Consider the following 16,030-nt stretch of genomic DNA (forward strand, 5'->3'; position numbering starts at 1 on the left):
GCATCTTGCCTGCAAGTTTGTTCGTCAGTCTGGTGATTCGAGCTGTTGTGCTGCCATTCATGAGTAGCATTCTAGGGGTCATTTTCCAACACGATAGCGCTCGCCCACATACCGCTGTTGTAACCCAACATGCTACACAGGGTGTCGATGTATTACCTGGGCTGCTTTATCACAAGATCTGTCTCCAGTCGAGTACATATGGGACATTATCGGACGACAACTCTAGCGTCATCCACAAAGAACATTAACCGTGCCTGTATTGACCAACATAGTGCAAAAGGCATGGAACTCCATCCCAGAAACAAACTGTAACCTCCCCCTTACTAATCTACTTATTCAGCTTGCGATATAAAATATGACCGTGGATTGCGTGTATGCCTAATGGATTTTTACTAATTGGATAAGGCTATCTTCCCCAAGAAATAATAGCGATAAGTAGGAGGAGAGTGTACAACAGACCCTTCTGATGGAAAAGTCTACTAAAAATAAAAAGTAATTAAACAGAACAGGGTTATAATTTGGAAAAATGAAAGTTATTTTGTGCATTCACTCACAAACAACACTGGACAGAAAAGGGGTACCACTGATCATGAATCCAAAAGTTACACTAATGAACGAAAAGGAAATAATTAACGGTCGCAAGCCCACTAGGATAATTAACATCCAAAGTCCTGTACAAGATGATGGGAAAGAAAAACATGTATTATAAAACACTGACGTGGAAACTGAAGGTTGTCATGTTTTTTGACACTAATTTTAAGTGAGGATGTAATGATAAAGAAAAGTGAGAAGTCACTCTTACGTTATGTTTGTCATTAAATTTTGAAAAAAAGTCGAGTAATGATTTGAAAATATGCAATTAAACTCTATGTTAGTATTGAACTTCGTTACATGAACAATGACTTCCGGTGACCTCAACATAATGTCATCAAAGAAATTTAGAAAAGAAGCATGCACTTTTACTTTGCAGTTACTTATTTTGCAAATTGGATTTTAAATTATTGTCTGAACAACTGAGCCTTTTTTACTGACTTGAAGAGAAATAAATAATAGAATACGTACCAAACCAAACAGCCATGTGCTCCAAACTATACGTAAAATAAATAAAACTTCTGCACTCTTAATTTGTGCATTTCTTTAGATTTGGATTTTTTCCAGTGATTGATTCTCAAACTTGAAAAATGAAATTGCTTTACTTTACTCATATACTGAAGCCTCTGTTGTACAACAGTTAATTGAAAGTAGACTGAGCCTAAAATTGTTAAAAGTGAAATTATTCATTAATAAACTGGCTGTAACTATTCAATTTGTTTCTTACGACACTCAGTTAGCATATAAGGAAAAAAAGGAACAAGGACCCTGCTTGGTAACAATGTCTGAGGACAATGAGGACACAATCGCCCTGAGTTTAGCTGATTATTATTTAAATAAATTTTGTCAATCAAATCACATTCAGTTGTGCTGCTGGGTTAGCCGTTAATACTTTCTACCAATGAACGGTCTTACTTTAGTGCTGTGCATACGACGAAACTTGGAGCCGACGACGAATCTGTGTTGCTGGAACTGCTGCTGTTATTGAAGACGATAGCATCTTGTGGAGCAAGGCTAATTACAGGAACGGGCAATCTTCCGCCCATCCACTGTCCTACTCCTGCTACTAGTCATCTGGCCAGGCGCGCGTACATAATGCCGCCGAAATGTTACTCTCTACTGCGAGAGAGTTAACACCACACTTCTGCACCCTACAAGCGCTGGGACCCGTCTCCCCCTCTCCGCGCGCTCCGCGCAACAACTCTCTACCCAAAGATTTTTACAACGCACAAGCACTGCTATTATCGTTGCTAGTCGATGAAAACAACAATTCCTTTGGCTTTTTCCCAGAGCTTGTAAGTTTCACAGTAAAACACAGATAAATACAATAAAACGTCAACAGACTTCTACCTAAATTTACACATACAGTGAAGCAATGTCCTTACTTATTAAAAGAAAGCATTTAAATTACAAATATTTACATACAATTCATCAAAAAATATATATATCGGCAGCAGGTGCCATGCATTCTGCATTTCCGGTGTTACAAAACATCTGGCTCCTGTACAATACAGTGCACGCACGTTTGCATGCTTGCACTGACTATTCTGGCGGTTAAACCGTTTATTAATGTACCAGCATTTCAGATTTCCAATGGCTTATCTCGTTCGTACTTTGACCTCTGATCCTGCAAAGTTAATCACTTAAATATGTTACCTAGATAAATGTATCTCATTACTCTACATTAATTATTTTTTGGTGTTGCGATTCTTTCCATCAGTTTAGATCAGTCCGACCTCTAGTGACAGAGAATAATCTTTTGCAAAGGCGCTCCTTACCGGTGAGGTGTTATTTGTGGCGAGACGCGAGACCTAGCCAGCAGCTGAGTGACGTGTGGAGTGTACAGTTTTGTGTGTGCGGCAGGCAGCAGCGTGGGCGCGGCGCTGACGTTCCCGCTGTGCGGCTTCCTGATGGAGTGGTTCGGCTGGCCGACCGTCTTCTACTCCACGGCTCTGCTGGGCTCCGCCTGGTTCCTCGCCTGGTGGTTCCTCGTCTTCGACCACCCGCACGTCCACCCCCGCATCTCGCGCACCGAGCTCGACTACCTCAAGTCCAACCTCGGCCAGAGCGTCGCCAAGCGCAAGGTACGCCCTGCACATTGTTTTTTCTTCTACAAAGAAGAAACAGAGTGTGTGTAATGAATCTGCAGAGATACTCTCCTAATACCCCAGCCACACTGACTGACCAAAAAAAAATCGATGTACCCAGAAGGGGAGAAGGAAACGAACGAAAGCTCAGGGGTCGAGTAGATACGTTATGTTTAAAATATCGAGTTACATTTATAAGGAACTTTCCAGTATGAGCCCGCATATCGATATGATGTCCAGTGGCACCTCCGTTAAATGTACTGTTTAAATCAATTTAGTTACTATCGACAGCCTTTAATACCCGCTCTTCCAGTACCAATAACTCTAATCATTTTGGGTCGGCAGCCTCACTATAAAAGGTTCGCCGCGTGAGAGAAGGGGACTTATTCTGAACGAAAGTCATTTGCCCATCTGACAGTCGCGATTGAACCAGTGTCCGATCATAGGGATCGTCAAACTGTAGGGAAAGCAATTCAGAAATACGGACACTATACATAACATAACCTGTCATAACATTCTGATTGCGGTGGACACTAAAAAGAAAATGGAGGCGCATAGGAGTTGCCCTCTTTTAATTGGCTGTCTCATAAACAACCACAGCGAAGAACTGTCATTGGTCGCTCTGTTCCCTTCTACTCCACTGTCTTTCTTGCTCCTCCAAGATGACTTCCCCAGTATACCTGTGGCCTGGGAAGCACAACTATTACTGCCAACGGTAAAGTAACACTTGGAAACTGCTGACACACCTCCAGTCTGGCTTCGCGGAATAGCCTCGGCGTTCCTAGAGCCGCTATGGTTCTACAGCAAGCCCAGGTATCGCAATATATCGCGAAAAACACTTCCGAGAACGGTTTAACTTGGCTGTGTATAGCATTTGACAGTTCCCGGGAGACCTATATTCAATGTTTGCGAAATAGCCTTGAAATTTACACATCCTCTATGCTTCCACAATGACTATAGGAGTCACAAGGCTCCTTGCCAAACATGTCTAAGGACAGGTTGAATTTTCTGTGTCCAGTGGTCCCACGGACCACATCCCCAAGCTAGCGGCCAATCCCCTCTCCATAGATGGGAGCGGTTGGCACAAGCTGTTCCGTACGGACGCGCGGGATTAGCCGAGCGGTCTCAGGGCTGCTGTCATGGACTGTGCGGCTGGTCCCGGCGGAGATTCGAGTCCTCCCTCGGGCATTGCTATGTGTGTTTGTCCTTAGGATAATTTAGGTTAAGTAGTGTGTAAGCTTAGGGACTGATGACCTTAGCAGTTAAGTCCCATAAGATTTCACACACATTTGAACATTTGTTCCGTACGTGACCGAATTAGCAGTTTTCCCATCGTCTCCCTTTGACTAAAGCATGACCAATATAGAGCTTAACTGCATTTCTAGACTATTCTCTCACTAAATAAGAGCTCACAATCGAACTCTTTCTGGTCAGGATGAATGCACTGATCCTGTTGGCCGGCCGCTGTGACCGAGCGGTTGTAGGCGCTTCATTCCGGAGCCGCGCTGCTTATACGGTCGCAGGTTCGAATCCTGCGTCGGGTATGGATGTGCGTGATGTCCTTAGGTTAGTTAGGTTTGAGCAGTTTTAAATCTAGGGGACTGATGACCTCAGATGTTAAGTCTCATAGTGCTTAGAGCCATTTGAACCATTTTTTTTATTCGGTTTGGAAAAGTGTCGTACACCTATTGCATTTTCTGCTGAGGAAAACTGGCTCGCAACTGGTCCCTGATATCCTTAACAGTGGCAGTGATGGAGATGATGTTCGAGTTGGTCCCACACATTCTCTCTGGGGCAGATCATTGTACACTCGGGAGTACCTCAGTATCACAAAGATAGTTCATAAAGACACCTGCCATCCTGCGCGGACGAGCACTGTTGTGTTAAAAAATAGCACCACAATACTGTCACAGGACTGGAAACACATGAAGACACAGACCGTCCGTGACGTACAGCTGTGCTGTCAGAGCCCCCTCAATCACTACCGATCGTGACCTGTAGTGATACCAGATTGCTCTCCATACAATGTAGCCATGAGTAGCAACGCTGTGCCTCTCTAAAGCAATGGATGATTGGGTCGTCTGCCTAGGTCGCTCCCATGCTCACTTACGATGGTCATCTGGGGTAGTGCATTACCATGATTCATCGCCGAACACTCCATGCTTTCCGGTCACGGCACTACTCCAGACGCAACCGTTTATGTTGTTGTGTTAATGCCAGCCTACGCATGGGACAGTAATTCCCCAGTCCCGCTGTTGTTAGTCTCTTACCCAGAATGTTGCAGGACGTCAATTACTTGTTCTAACATGACAGGTGCAAATGTTAAGGTGTCACGGGGTGGATGGTGCACTATATGGCGATCCTTCTGGTCAGTCGTGGTCGGCCTGAACACACAAGACACGTTCCCATGCACTCCAGTACTGGGATACTGTCATATCCGAATGCCTCTCAAATCTGAATACTGCGAGCAACCAGTTAAATGGAGACCACTCCTTCAAAACTGTTTCAGGTGCAGATAACGCTGTCTCACACATCTCTGTGTCCTTCAGTGAACATTCGACATCTGACGCCGTTCACGCCCCTTATACAGTGAAGCGCCAAAGGAACTGGTACAGGCATGGGCGCTGCGTTCGGCAAAGCCTATATAAGACAACATGTGTCTAGCGCAACTGTTAGATCGGTTACTGCTGCTGCAGTGGACGGTTATCAAGATTTAAGTGAGATTGAACGTGGTGTTATAGTCGGCGCGAGAGCGATGGGACACAGCATCTCCGAGGTAACGGTGAAGTGGGGATTTTTCAATACGACCATTTCATGAGTGTGCCGTGAATATCAAGAGTCTTGTAAAACATCAACCCTCTGACATCGCTGGGGCCGGAAAGATTCTGCAAGAATGGGACCAACGACGACTAAAGAGAATCGTTCAACGTGACAGAAGAGCAACCCTTCCGCAAATCGCTGCAGATTTCAATGCTGGGCCATCAACAAGTGTCAGCGTTCGAACGATTGGGCGAAACATTTATCGATATGGGCTTTCGGAGCCGAAGGCCCACTCGTGTACCCTTGATGATTGCACGACACAAAGCTCCACGCCTCGTCTGGGCCCGTCAACACCGACAGTGGACTGCTTATGACTGGAAAATGATTCCTGGTCGGATGAGTCTCGTTACAAATTGTATCGAGCGGATGGACGTGTACGGGTATGGAGACAACCTCATGAAACCATGGACCCTGCATGTCAGAGGGGACTGTTCAAGCTGGTGAAGGCTCTGTAATGGTGTGGGGCGCGTGCAGTTGGAGTGCTATGGGATCCCTGATAAGTCTAGATGACTCTGACAGGTGACACGTTCGTAAACATCCTGCCTGATCACCTGCATCCATTCAAGTCCAATGTGCATTCCAATCGACTTGGTCAATTCCAGCAGGAAAATGCTACACCCGATACGGCCAGATTTGCTACAGCATACCTCCAGGAACACTCTTCTGAATTTAATCACTTCCGCTGACCACCAAACCCCCCAGACATGAACATTATTGAGCATATCTGGGATGCCTTGCAACATGCTGTTCAGAAGAGATAAAAGATCTCCACCCCTCGTCCTCTTACGGACTTATAGACAGCCCTGCAGGATTCATGGTGTCAGTCCCCTCCATCACTACATCAGACATTAGTCGAGTCCATGCCACGTCGTGTTGCGGCATTTCTGCGCGATCGCTGGGGCCCTACACGACATTGTGTTAGTTTCTTTGGCTCTTCAGTGTATACTCCACTAGGTTTGGTAACAACGCTAAACACTCCACTGAACGTCTTACCTGTCACACAGAACTACAACTCTACACGCCAACCGTGTATAAGTGCACGCTGTTACACTGACATCCGACCTTGTCTTCCGGGTGATTCATTTTTTTTGACGGGCCGTGTATATACAGGGTGAGTCAATATGACTCCATGAGGGCTTCAAGATTTTCGACAACTAATACTACGTAAGTGGGGCACGTAATAAAGTTTTAATGATCTTCTCCAAAAAATAAAATTTCGTAATTAATTTTTGCAATTTTTTTTTGCTTTAATGTCTGCAATCCTGGCAAGCAATGAAATCGTCGCCATTTTAGTGCATGTAAAAACGTACGTCTAACGCCAGATTCCGTGTTTTTCAGAAAGGATGATCTGGTTTTAACTGTTTATATTTATTGGTGGATATATTTGTACACTATAAAACAGGGAAAAAATTGAAAACAGTCACAAAACCTTAACTTTATATATATATATATATATATATATATATATATATATATATATATATATAAGTTTCATATTGGAATCGATTTACGATTCCAATATGAAACTTTCTACATTACTACACAACGGACATTCCGGGAAAGTAATGTATGTTGACAGAATGCAGTAAGTAACTATAGAGAAACTTTAGAGAAACACCGCTAGATGTTATTCCAAGCATTGATTGTCTTTGGAACGTAAGTCTCCGCAACCATTCAATCGACGTTAGACAAATTGATTATCAAGATATTTCTCCAGTCTTCTACTCGAACGGAAGGCGAGTAAAGCTTTCTCCTCTGTTCCAAAATTTGACATGTCTTTATCAGAACAATTATTTTACAAGTAAAGGGTATAGAAAATTGATCGAGGTGCGCCCTTGAATTACCTTTGAGTGATTACCTTACGTGGTGCATTCGCGTGGGTAGCGCATCGCCTGTAAATCGGGAGCGACGGCATCGAACATTTCGTCGAGATTTGTTTTGTTAACGGGAGCATGACAAGTCAATACAGGATCAAAGGGACTCAATGTTGTTTAAAACTGAGGAGTCATAGAAGGTGATTGTATTCTCTTATTTAGCAAGTTATAATTTGCTACAGCTCTGCAGCGAGATCTGCATCGACAGTTCAGTTCTGCAGCTCGTACTGGCCACTTCACGGCAACTTAACACTATGCCGTCCGGCGACACTAAAATGGTGTCGTGCGCGAAATAGCTGTTAACGACCGGCGACACCACAGTGGTGTCGTGAGCACAGAATCGCCCAGTGGCCGGCGACACCACAGTGGTGTCGTGAGCATAGTATCGCGCAGTGACCGGCGACAGTACGTTAGCATCTTTTGCATTCTGTTGGTGTTTTGTTTAGGTAACAACAAGTTACACACGTCAACAAGTGTTTTGTTTTTATAAGTACTTGTGCCCTTTCATAATGGCGGACGAAAGAGGCAATAGGATTATTTACGATGAATGAGCGGACGTCTTGTCTGACGTTCCGGACAAGTTGGCCGATTGGGAAGATGACAATAGTCTGCCAGTGCGAGTGTCATCACTGGTGTCTTCGCGGCCATCTTTAAATCGTTTAAACCACTCAAACACTTGTGTTCGCGATAAACAATCATCGCCGTACACTTGTTGTAACATTACAAACGTTTCACTTGCAGATTTTCCTAGTTTGAAACAAAATTTGATGTTAACACGCTGTTCTTTCTGTACACTCAACATTTTCCGACGCACAGACAAAACGTCAACTACTTAAAACAGACGCCACGGGCAGACTGAGTGCAGGAGGCTGATGAAACTCGAGCATTAGGCGGAGCGAGAGTCACGTGACAGGCCACGCGACTTTCAGTCTTATTGCATTCGTTTTATTGTTTCACCAGTACTAGTCCGGTTTTTTTCTAGCCACACCTCGTAGAAGTGCAGCGACCACGTCATCGGCCAGCCCAGTGCCAGGGGCACTCCCACTGGGATTAGCTCAGTGGGAAAGGCCAACAATTAGGTTTGTATCTTATTCTGGCACACCTATAACGCTGCAGGTAGAGCAGTCATAGTAACTAGTTACAAATAGTATCCTAATCTAACAGTAGCTAAAATCATAGAACACCAAAACAATAGCATAGTACATTATAGTAGAATAATCCCCATAGTGGTGAAGGATCACAGTAGAAACCTGTAGTGTTAAAAATAACAATAGCTGCAGATTGAACATTGTAATAGTTAAAAAATAGGATCTACTAATGTATTTAGGTAGTATGTTAAATTGTATCATAATAATGATCGAATAAAGAATTTTTTTTAAAAAAAGAAAGTTCTTCGGGACTGATGACCTCAGATGTTAAGTCCTAGTGCTCAGAGCCATTTGAACCATTTTTTTAAATGTAGTACACAATGTTCCTTATCTTGTCGAGATTAATAAACTCATAATAAATAAGACAAAAATAATAATAATACGCTGCAGATAGTGACGGATGGAAGTCTACTTTTGCTAAGTGAATCAGTTTGCGTTGAGTTTGTGACCGTTATTCTGTTAGTAACATATTCTCGACCGTTTCTTTCGAAGACAATAAAGATATTATAGCACGAACTGTTGTGTGCGTTCCAGATAATCTTAACTGCAAAGGAGTAATAACAATTGGTGTTTTCACACGCAGTCATACCTAAAATTATCTGGGTATTGGGCTAAGTAGTAAAATGAAATGCACATCTTTTATTGCAATACACTACACGCACCAACAACGGAATTATCCGAATCAGACGGAAATCGGTAGATGTGATTTGCGTGCACAGACAAATAAAGTATTACAATTTCGGAAAAAAATGGGGGATTTAGTCAAGGGAAAAAACTGCACAAATTGAGCTAGTCAGTAACGCGTTGGTCCACCTCTGGCCATTGTGCAAGCAGTTATTCGTCTTGACACTGATTGACATAGTTGTCGGATAGCCTCCTGAGGAATTTTGTCAAATTATATCCAACTGGAACGTTTAGATCGTCAAAATCCCGACATGGTTGGAAGATCGTGCCCATAATGCTCCAAACGTCTCAACTGGGGAGAGATTCGACAACCTTGCTGGCCAAGGAATGGTTTGACAAGCACGAAAACAAGCAGCAGAAACTGTGCGGGAGGGCATTATCTTGCTGAAATGTAAACCCAGAACAGCTATTCATTATGGGCAACACAACGGGGTGTAGAATATCGTCGACGTATCGGGGTGCTGTAAGAGCGTCACGGATGACAACCAAAGGACTCCTGCTTCGAAATGAAATGGCACTCCACCCACTCCTGGCTGTCAGGTCATATGGCGGATGACAGTCAAGTTGGTATCCCACCGCTGTCCAGGGCGTCTCCAGACATGTCTTCGCTGGTCAGTGGGGCTCAATTGGAAGCGGGACTCATCACTGAGGACAATTCAAATCCAGTCAGTGAGACTCCAGGCCAAAGAGACAGTGCTACGTCGATGATATTCTATCCCCCGTTTTGTTGCCCTTCATGGCAAGCCACCCTGAGTTTACCTTTCGGTAAGATAATGCCCGGCCACACACTGAGAGAGTTTCTGTTGCATGTTTTCGTGCTTACCAAACCCTACCTTGGCCAGCAGTGCCGAAGGATCTCTCCCAATTGAAAACGTCTGGAGAATTATGGGCAGGGCCCTACAACCAGCTCGGGATTTTGACGAACTAACGCGCCAATTTGATACAACAGGGCACGATATTCTTGAGGTGGACATCCAACAACTCTGTCGATAAATGCCAAGCCGAATAACTGCTTGCATAAGGGCAAGACTTGCTCAATTTGTGAAGCTCTTTCTTTTGAATAAATCATCCAATTTTTCTAAAATTGTTATTATTTGTTTTTCCGTACATGTACATCACATCTACCGATTTCCGCCCCATTAGGATAAAATTCCATGCGAATCACGCAGAGAATTGATAGCTATGGTGCGATCCTTGCAGCCGCCGACGCCGTGGGGGAAGATCCTGACGTCGATGCCGCTGTGGATGAACGTGCTGGCGCAGTGGGGCGGCATCTGGGGACTCTTCACCATGCTCACGCAGGCGCCCACCTACTTCCGGCACGTCCACGGCTGGAGCATACGAGCGGTGAGTCCACCTACAAGGTGATAGCGCCATCAGGCTTTCGTGTCCAACAGATGTCGTATTTTCTCTAAGGAAACAATCGATGATATCTTAACAAATGTAATAACATTTGTACTGACCAATGTTTGAATAAAGGTCAGGTGAGTGAAAAATAAGTGCGTAAGAATCTCAGATTATATGTATACTTAATACATTGTTCAGAAAGCGAAAATAAAGTATCATGTTTCATATAGAATTCCAATTTGACGGACCAAATGTCTCCACATACAACAGACAAAAAAAAATCTTCGTACACAGGTAATTCAAGACACTGAAATACCTCGAAAACTACACGTTGGATAAAAAAAAAAAAACTTATAATTCCAATTTGTTTGTCTCGGAGAGGGATATCCGATAATACCACACTCGACCCCCCACCTCAAACTCTGCGTGGGTGGCGGGTGGCAACTAGCTATTAAAAATGTAACACCATGAAGATGGTATGCAACAAACGTCAAATTGATATGAAGTGCGATAATCTTGCACTACTTTATGCTTTAACCTGTGAGATGAAAAGCATCAGTCCTTTATACACAGTGTATCCCAAGAGGCATTGTCAGTATTCAGGGACATCACAGAAACGGTCATTCGCAGCCAAAAATTCTAATAAACATGGGCTTTACGATGCATACCTTAAGAGCTATGAGCACTTGTTCATCTTCGCTGCTGTGAAATGCATCTCTTCCGCTGAACAAGTATTCATACCTATTAAGGTATGCATGTTGGAGCCCAAGTTTAGTAGACATTTTTTTCTTGTTTTGGTCCATACCGCTCCCCTCAGAATATGGAAAGCAAAGAGCTTGGAGGAGAAAAGATTTTTTACACGGTATAGAAGATGCAGTGCTCTTAGATCTCAAGGTATCATTTTAGAGACGAGATTTTCTAGATTTGTTTGCATCAAATGATCGTTCGTGGTATATCCCTGAATACTGAACATTCTTCCTCTGTCACCCTGTAGAATCTGACCCACATGTAAATAAACACAATCTAACTTTATTTTTAAATTAGCGTTAACGCCCGAAAATATTATTTGAAAGCACAACGGAACAATTAAAAGGGAGTTTAACGAAAGCTAAATGAAGATTATTCCCTCTTGGCATTAAATATAGTTAAAGCGAACGTATTTCTTAAGTCAGTACATGTATAGAGAGATATGGAACACGTGAAAGGCTAACTTGAATAAAGATCAGGTGAGTGAAAAATAAGTTCGTAAGAATCTCAGATCATATGTATACTTAACATATTATTCAGAAAGTGAAAATAAAGTATTATGTTTCACATAGAAATCCAATTAGACGGCCCAGCTGTCTTAAATGCACCACCCACGTACGACAAAAAAAGATCATCTTACAAGGGGCATTCATTTTAGCTGAAGACACTGAATTACCACGAAAACTACACGTCGGATAAAAAAACTTATAATTCCAATTTGTTTGTCTCGGAGAGGGACATCGAATAATACCACACTTTACCCCCACCTTAAACCCTGCATGGATGGCGGGGGGCAAGTTTGAAATCTGCAATGGAAAACCCCGTTTTTTATTGCAGATTACGGCTCTACGGCAAAATCTACATACGTTGTTACTGAAGCACTTTCTTCTTCTCGCCACAGATGGCGCTGTAATCAGAGGAATAGAAATGGGTACATAATCGTAATTTACGACATGCTACTCAATGGCCCTTGAATATCCATTGGCACGCTGCGGGGATAGGGCAGGCCAATATGTCATAACTTCTAATTGGAAATCCCATTCGCAACGTTGTATTCCTCCGACATATCGAACAGGGGACTATTTGACTCACCACTGTGGTCGCGACTCGAGGCGAGTACTACTCTACTTTGCAAGTAAGAGTAAGTGTGTAAACGTAGTACCGCCAACTTCAGTACACTTAGTGGACTGCTTTTTAAATGAGCGTTTACAGAACTGAAGCATATCTGCGGGAATGTCAACGCAGGTGTTTCTGGTGCAGTCGATAGTGTTTTCATGTCGTGTTGGCACTTGCTGGTACACCTTATCTTTTAAATATCCCCACACAGAGAAATCCAGCGACGTCAAATCCGGCGACCTAGTGGGCCAATTAATAGACTACCCCTGCCGATCCATCGACCAGTGTAAACATGGTCTAATACCTACTGTGCTTCAGTTGCACCGGGTAACCGCAATGCTGAAACCACAAACATTGTAGAACGTCCAGGACTACGTCCTGCAGTAGTACCGGTATTTCCTGTTCCAAAACCTTTGGATATTTGCGTTCACTCAATGTGTCATCGATAAAATACAGACCAATTTGTTTGTTCCCCATGATGCCACCCCACCCGTTAACCGACGAAGGACGTTGACGGTCAACTTGCCGTAACCAGTGGGGATTGTCTACACTCCAGTAATGTCTGTTATACCGATCAACGCTACCATGGTTTGTGAATGTAGACGTATCGTAAAATAGTACCTCGGCAAAGGACGTTGGAGTCGATTGCATATGTTGATGTGCCCTTTTACAAAACAATACCTGTTTATAGAATGAAATTTTCACTCTACAGCGGAGTGTGCGCTGGAAGGTAGGAGACGAGGTACTGGCGAAATTAAAGCTGTGAGGACGGGGCGTGAGTCGTGCTTGGGTAGCTCAGTTGGTAGAGCACTTGCCCGCGATAGGCAAAGGTCCCGAGTTCAAGTCTCGGTCCGGCACATAGTTTTAATCTGCCAGGGGGTTTCACTACCTGTTTATGTTTGATGCAGTGATACGTGGTACGGATGATACTTATGATTATGTGGTGTTGTGACAGCACTACTTACGAACATACCGGAACCGCTGTGAAATTGCCGGGCCCTTATCCGTGGATTGTGGTGCTCTGCTGCTGGTACAGCTATTGCATTACCTTCTCCTGTAAAACGTTTGCTTTATTTCCTTTGCTGGTCTGTAAGCTGCCACCAGACATAAAGGCATTCACAATCTTGTGAAAGAACGAACGAGAGCGAACTTTCTCAGGAATACGCTCGGCATACAAGACAACAGCATCGTCAACATTTCTCCTACATTCTCTGTAAACCAGGATCATTTTTTATTCTGTGGTTGCAACATTTATCGTCCATTTGCACGTCTGTTTTCTAAATGATTGGTAGTTGTGCGGGCAATAAACACTGAGTAAGTATTGTAAGCTATAGAGCCGCTATGTGTTCTACGTCCACACGGTACGTGAACTCCGTTCGCAGTGTCTATTCTGACACGTTGTAGTTCACTATACGGCCATGGTGGCTCGTCGTGTAGTCCCCTTTTAGATATGTCGGTGGAATACAACATTGCGAATAGGGTTTCCAATTAGAAGTTATGAAATACCGGTCTGTCCTACCTTCGGAGCATGGAGGTGGGGTCCCAAGTGCCATACGATACGCAACGGCCATTGAATAGCATGTCGTAAATTACGTTTATGCACCCATTTCTACTCCTGCGATTACAGCGGCGTCTCTGCCGAAATGAAGTAAATGCTTCACACAAAACTTATGTAGAATTCGCCGTAGGATCGTAATCTGCAATTAAAAAAATGTGGGTTCCCATTGACGATTTCAATGTGACCCCCCCGCGATCCACGCACGGTGAGCCGTGGGAGGGTAGAGTGTGGTATCGTTGGATGTCCCCCTGCGAGAAGAAAAACTGGAATTATACTTTTTTTGATTCGATATGTAGTTTTCGATATACTTCAACGAGGTATAAAAAAACTGAAAATCTGGATAATGCTTCCCATGTATTCTATCGAAGTTGTGAACTGGAAAAAAGACCTGTCGTTAAACATGACTGTGAAATATCTTGCAGAAAGGAATCTAATGTTCTACAATCTGAAAATGCACATAACGTCCAATCTAAATGCTGGGAAAGTATTCAGGCAGCAACCGTTTCACCAGGATGCAGAAAAATGTCGTTCCAATGTGCCAACTTCACATATAGTTACAGATCAGCTGGTCCTCATAGCAGCAAGAGCAGGAACAAAGTGTCCAAGCCAGAGTGACACTTTTGTCTGCCGAGCACGTGGACCTCGGTAACCGATTTTGCTCGTCAATCTGTTCTATTGGCTGAGCCACGTCAAAGTTCAGACGACTTGCTAAGACGTACCTTACAGCTTCCACACAGCGATATACTATGCCAGCAGGCGGCTAGATGACTACAGGTACCTTGATACAGACAAGTGGCTACCGACGCACGCAGGAATACACAACTCGAAATGTGTTTGACAGCAGACAACTTTCAAGTGTACTACACATTTGCATTTGGAAATATTAATATTTCAGTGCAACTGCACAAACTAGATATAAATAATGCCATCTACATTATGTATAAAAGAAAAGAGTATGCAGCGCATTTCTCATTCAGATATAGCTTCTGAATGGCTATTGTTTGTTGGAACATTGTGTTATGCCCCGCATAAGATGGAGAAACGTTTATCAGATAATATCGGAATTCCAAACCAGCAGGATCGTGGCATATTGAGACAGCAGTTTATTGTTCTGCAGTACTGCTGCTAAGGCTGCCTGAGAGCCCACTACTGTTACAGGAATGTGAGATTGATGGCTTTAGGAGGACCACAGTCAATTCCATGCAGGCAGACCCTTCATGCTGTTCAGGAGGAGTGGTCTGGTGCCAGCAACAGAGGTTTCACTCTCATGCTTCCTTCATCATTACACACTATGCTGTAGACCAGCCAGGAAGAAAAAATATTATGATTAGGCGGCTGAACCTACCCCTGGGATTTGCCACTGACCAGTTTCACCCGACCCTTTTTCTCTTTTCTTGTCACTGAGGTCACGGCAGTTATTTTTCAGACCTGTATGTGCAAGAAGCGTCCAGTCCCCAGGCATGCCGTTAGTGGCAGTTGCATTCTCTTAACGCATGTGGTCTGACTATTCAAAAAGATTTCTGGTTGTTACGGAATACTCTTGCTGCAGTCACCGCAGACGCCTACTGCGGCGGCAACTCCGCAGACAGACCAGCGATGCGGGTTGCCGACTCCGCTGCGAAGTCTGGCCGACGCGAGAGTGTTTACGAGCAAGTACCACAGTTGACAACAAACGCGTACGGCTATCGTCCATCAGAGGGCATTAACCAGCAGCAGAGGAAGGGCGCGCGACGATCAATGAACAATTTCCTGCCGATCACGTGTGTGCAAATAGTTCCGGAAATACCATTCCGCCCGGAGCTAGATAAGCCGGCGCCCGACCGTTCAGCAGGCAGTTCTCGACTCGCCGAGTGCAGAGAATATCGGCCGGTCCAGCGGTGTGCCACCTCGACCATCCTCTCCTCCGCAACGATTGTGATAGGTCGCTTCCGTCGTGTTAGGCTATCTACCATCTGGCGACAGCCGACTTCAATGTGGAACAGTTGTACAGGTATAGAGTAGAAGGGAACTCTGATTACAGAAATTAGTTGTTATTTGCTTGATTCGCAGAAGGGATCC

General features: G+C 44.0%; 1 protein-coding gene across 1 annotated transcript in view; it reads left to right on the forward strand.

The window, feature by feature from the left end:
- LOC126456155 (uncharacterized) overlaps nt 1–16,030 on the forward strand; it is a 157,032-nt gene that overhangs the window by 99,389 nt on the left and 41,613 nt on the right. Inside the window, exons 7-8 of the mRNA XM_050091909.1 lie at nt 2,455–2,675; nt 10,405–10,551. Coding sequence (XP_049947866.1) covers nt 2,455–2,675; nt 10,405–10,551 — 368 coding nt within the window. The remainder of the gene's footprint in view (nt 1–2,454; nt 2,676–10,404; nt 10,552–16,030) is intronic.

This window comes from Schistocerca serialis, chromosome 2 (assembly GCF_023864345.2).
Source record: "Schistocerca serialis cubense isolate TAMUIC-IGC-003099 chromosome 2, iqSchSeri2.2, whole genome shotgun sequence".
NCBI lineage: Eukaryota > Metazoa > Arthropoda > Insecta > Orthoptera > Acrididae > Schistocerca > Schistocerca serialis.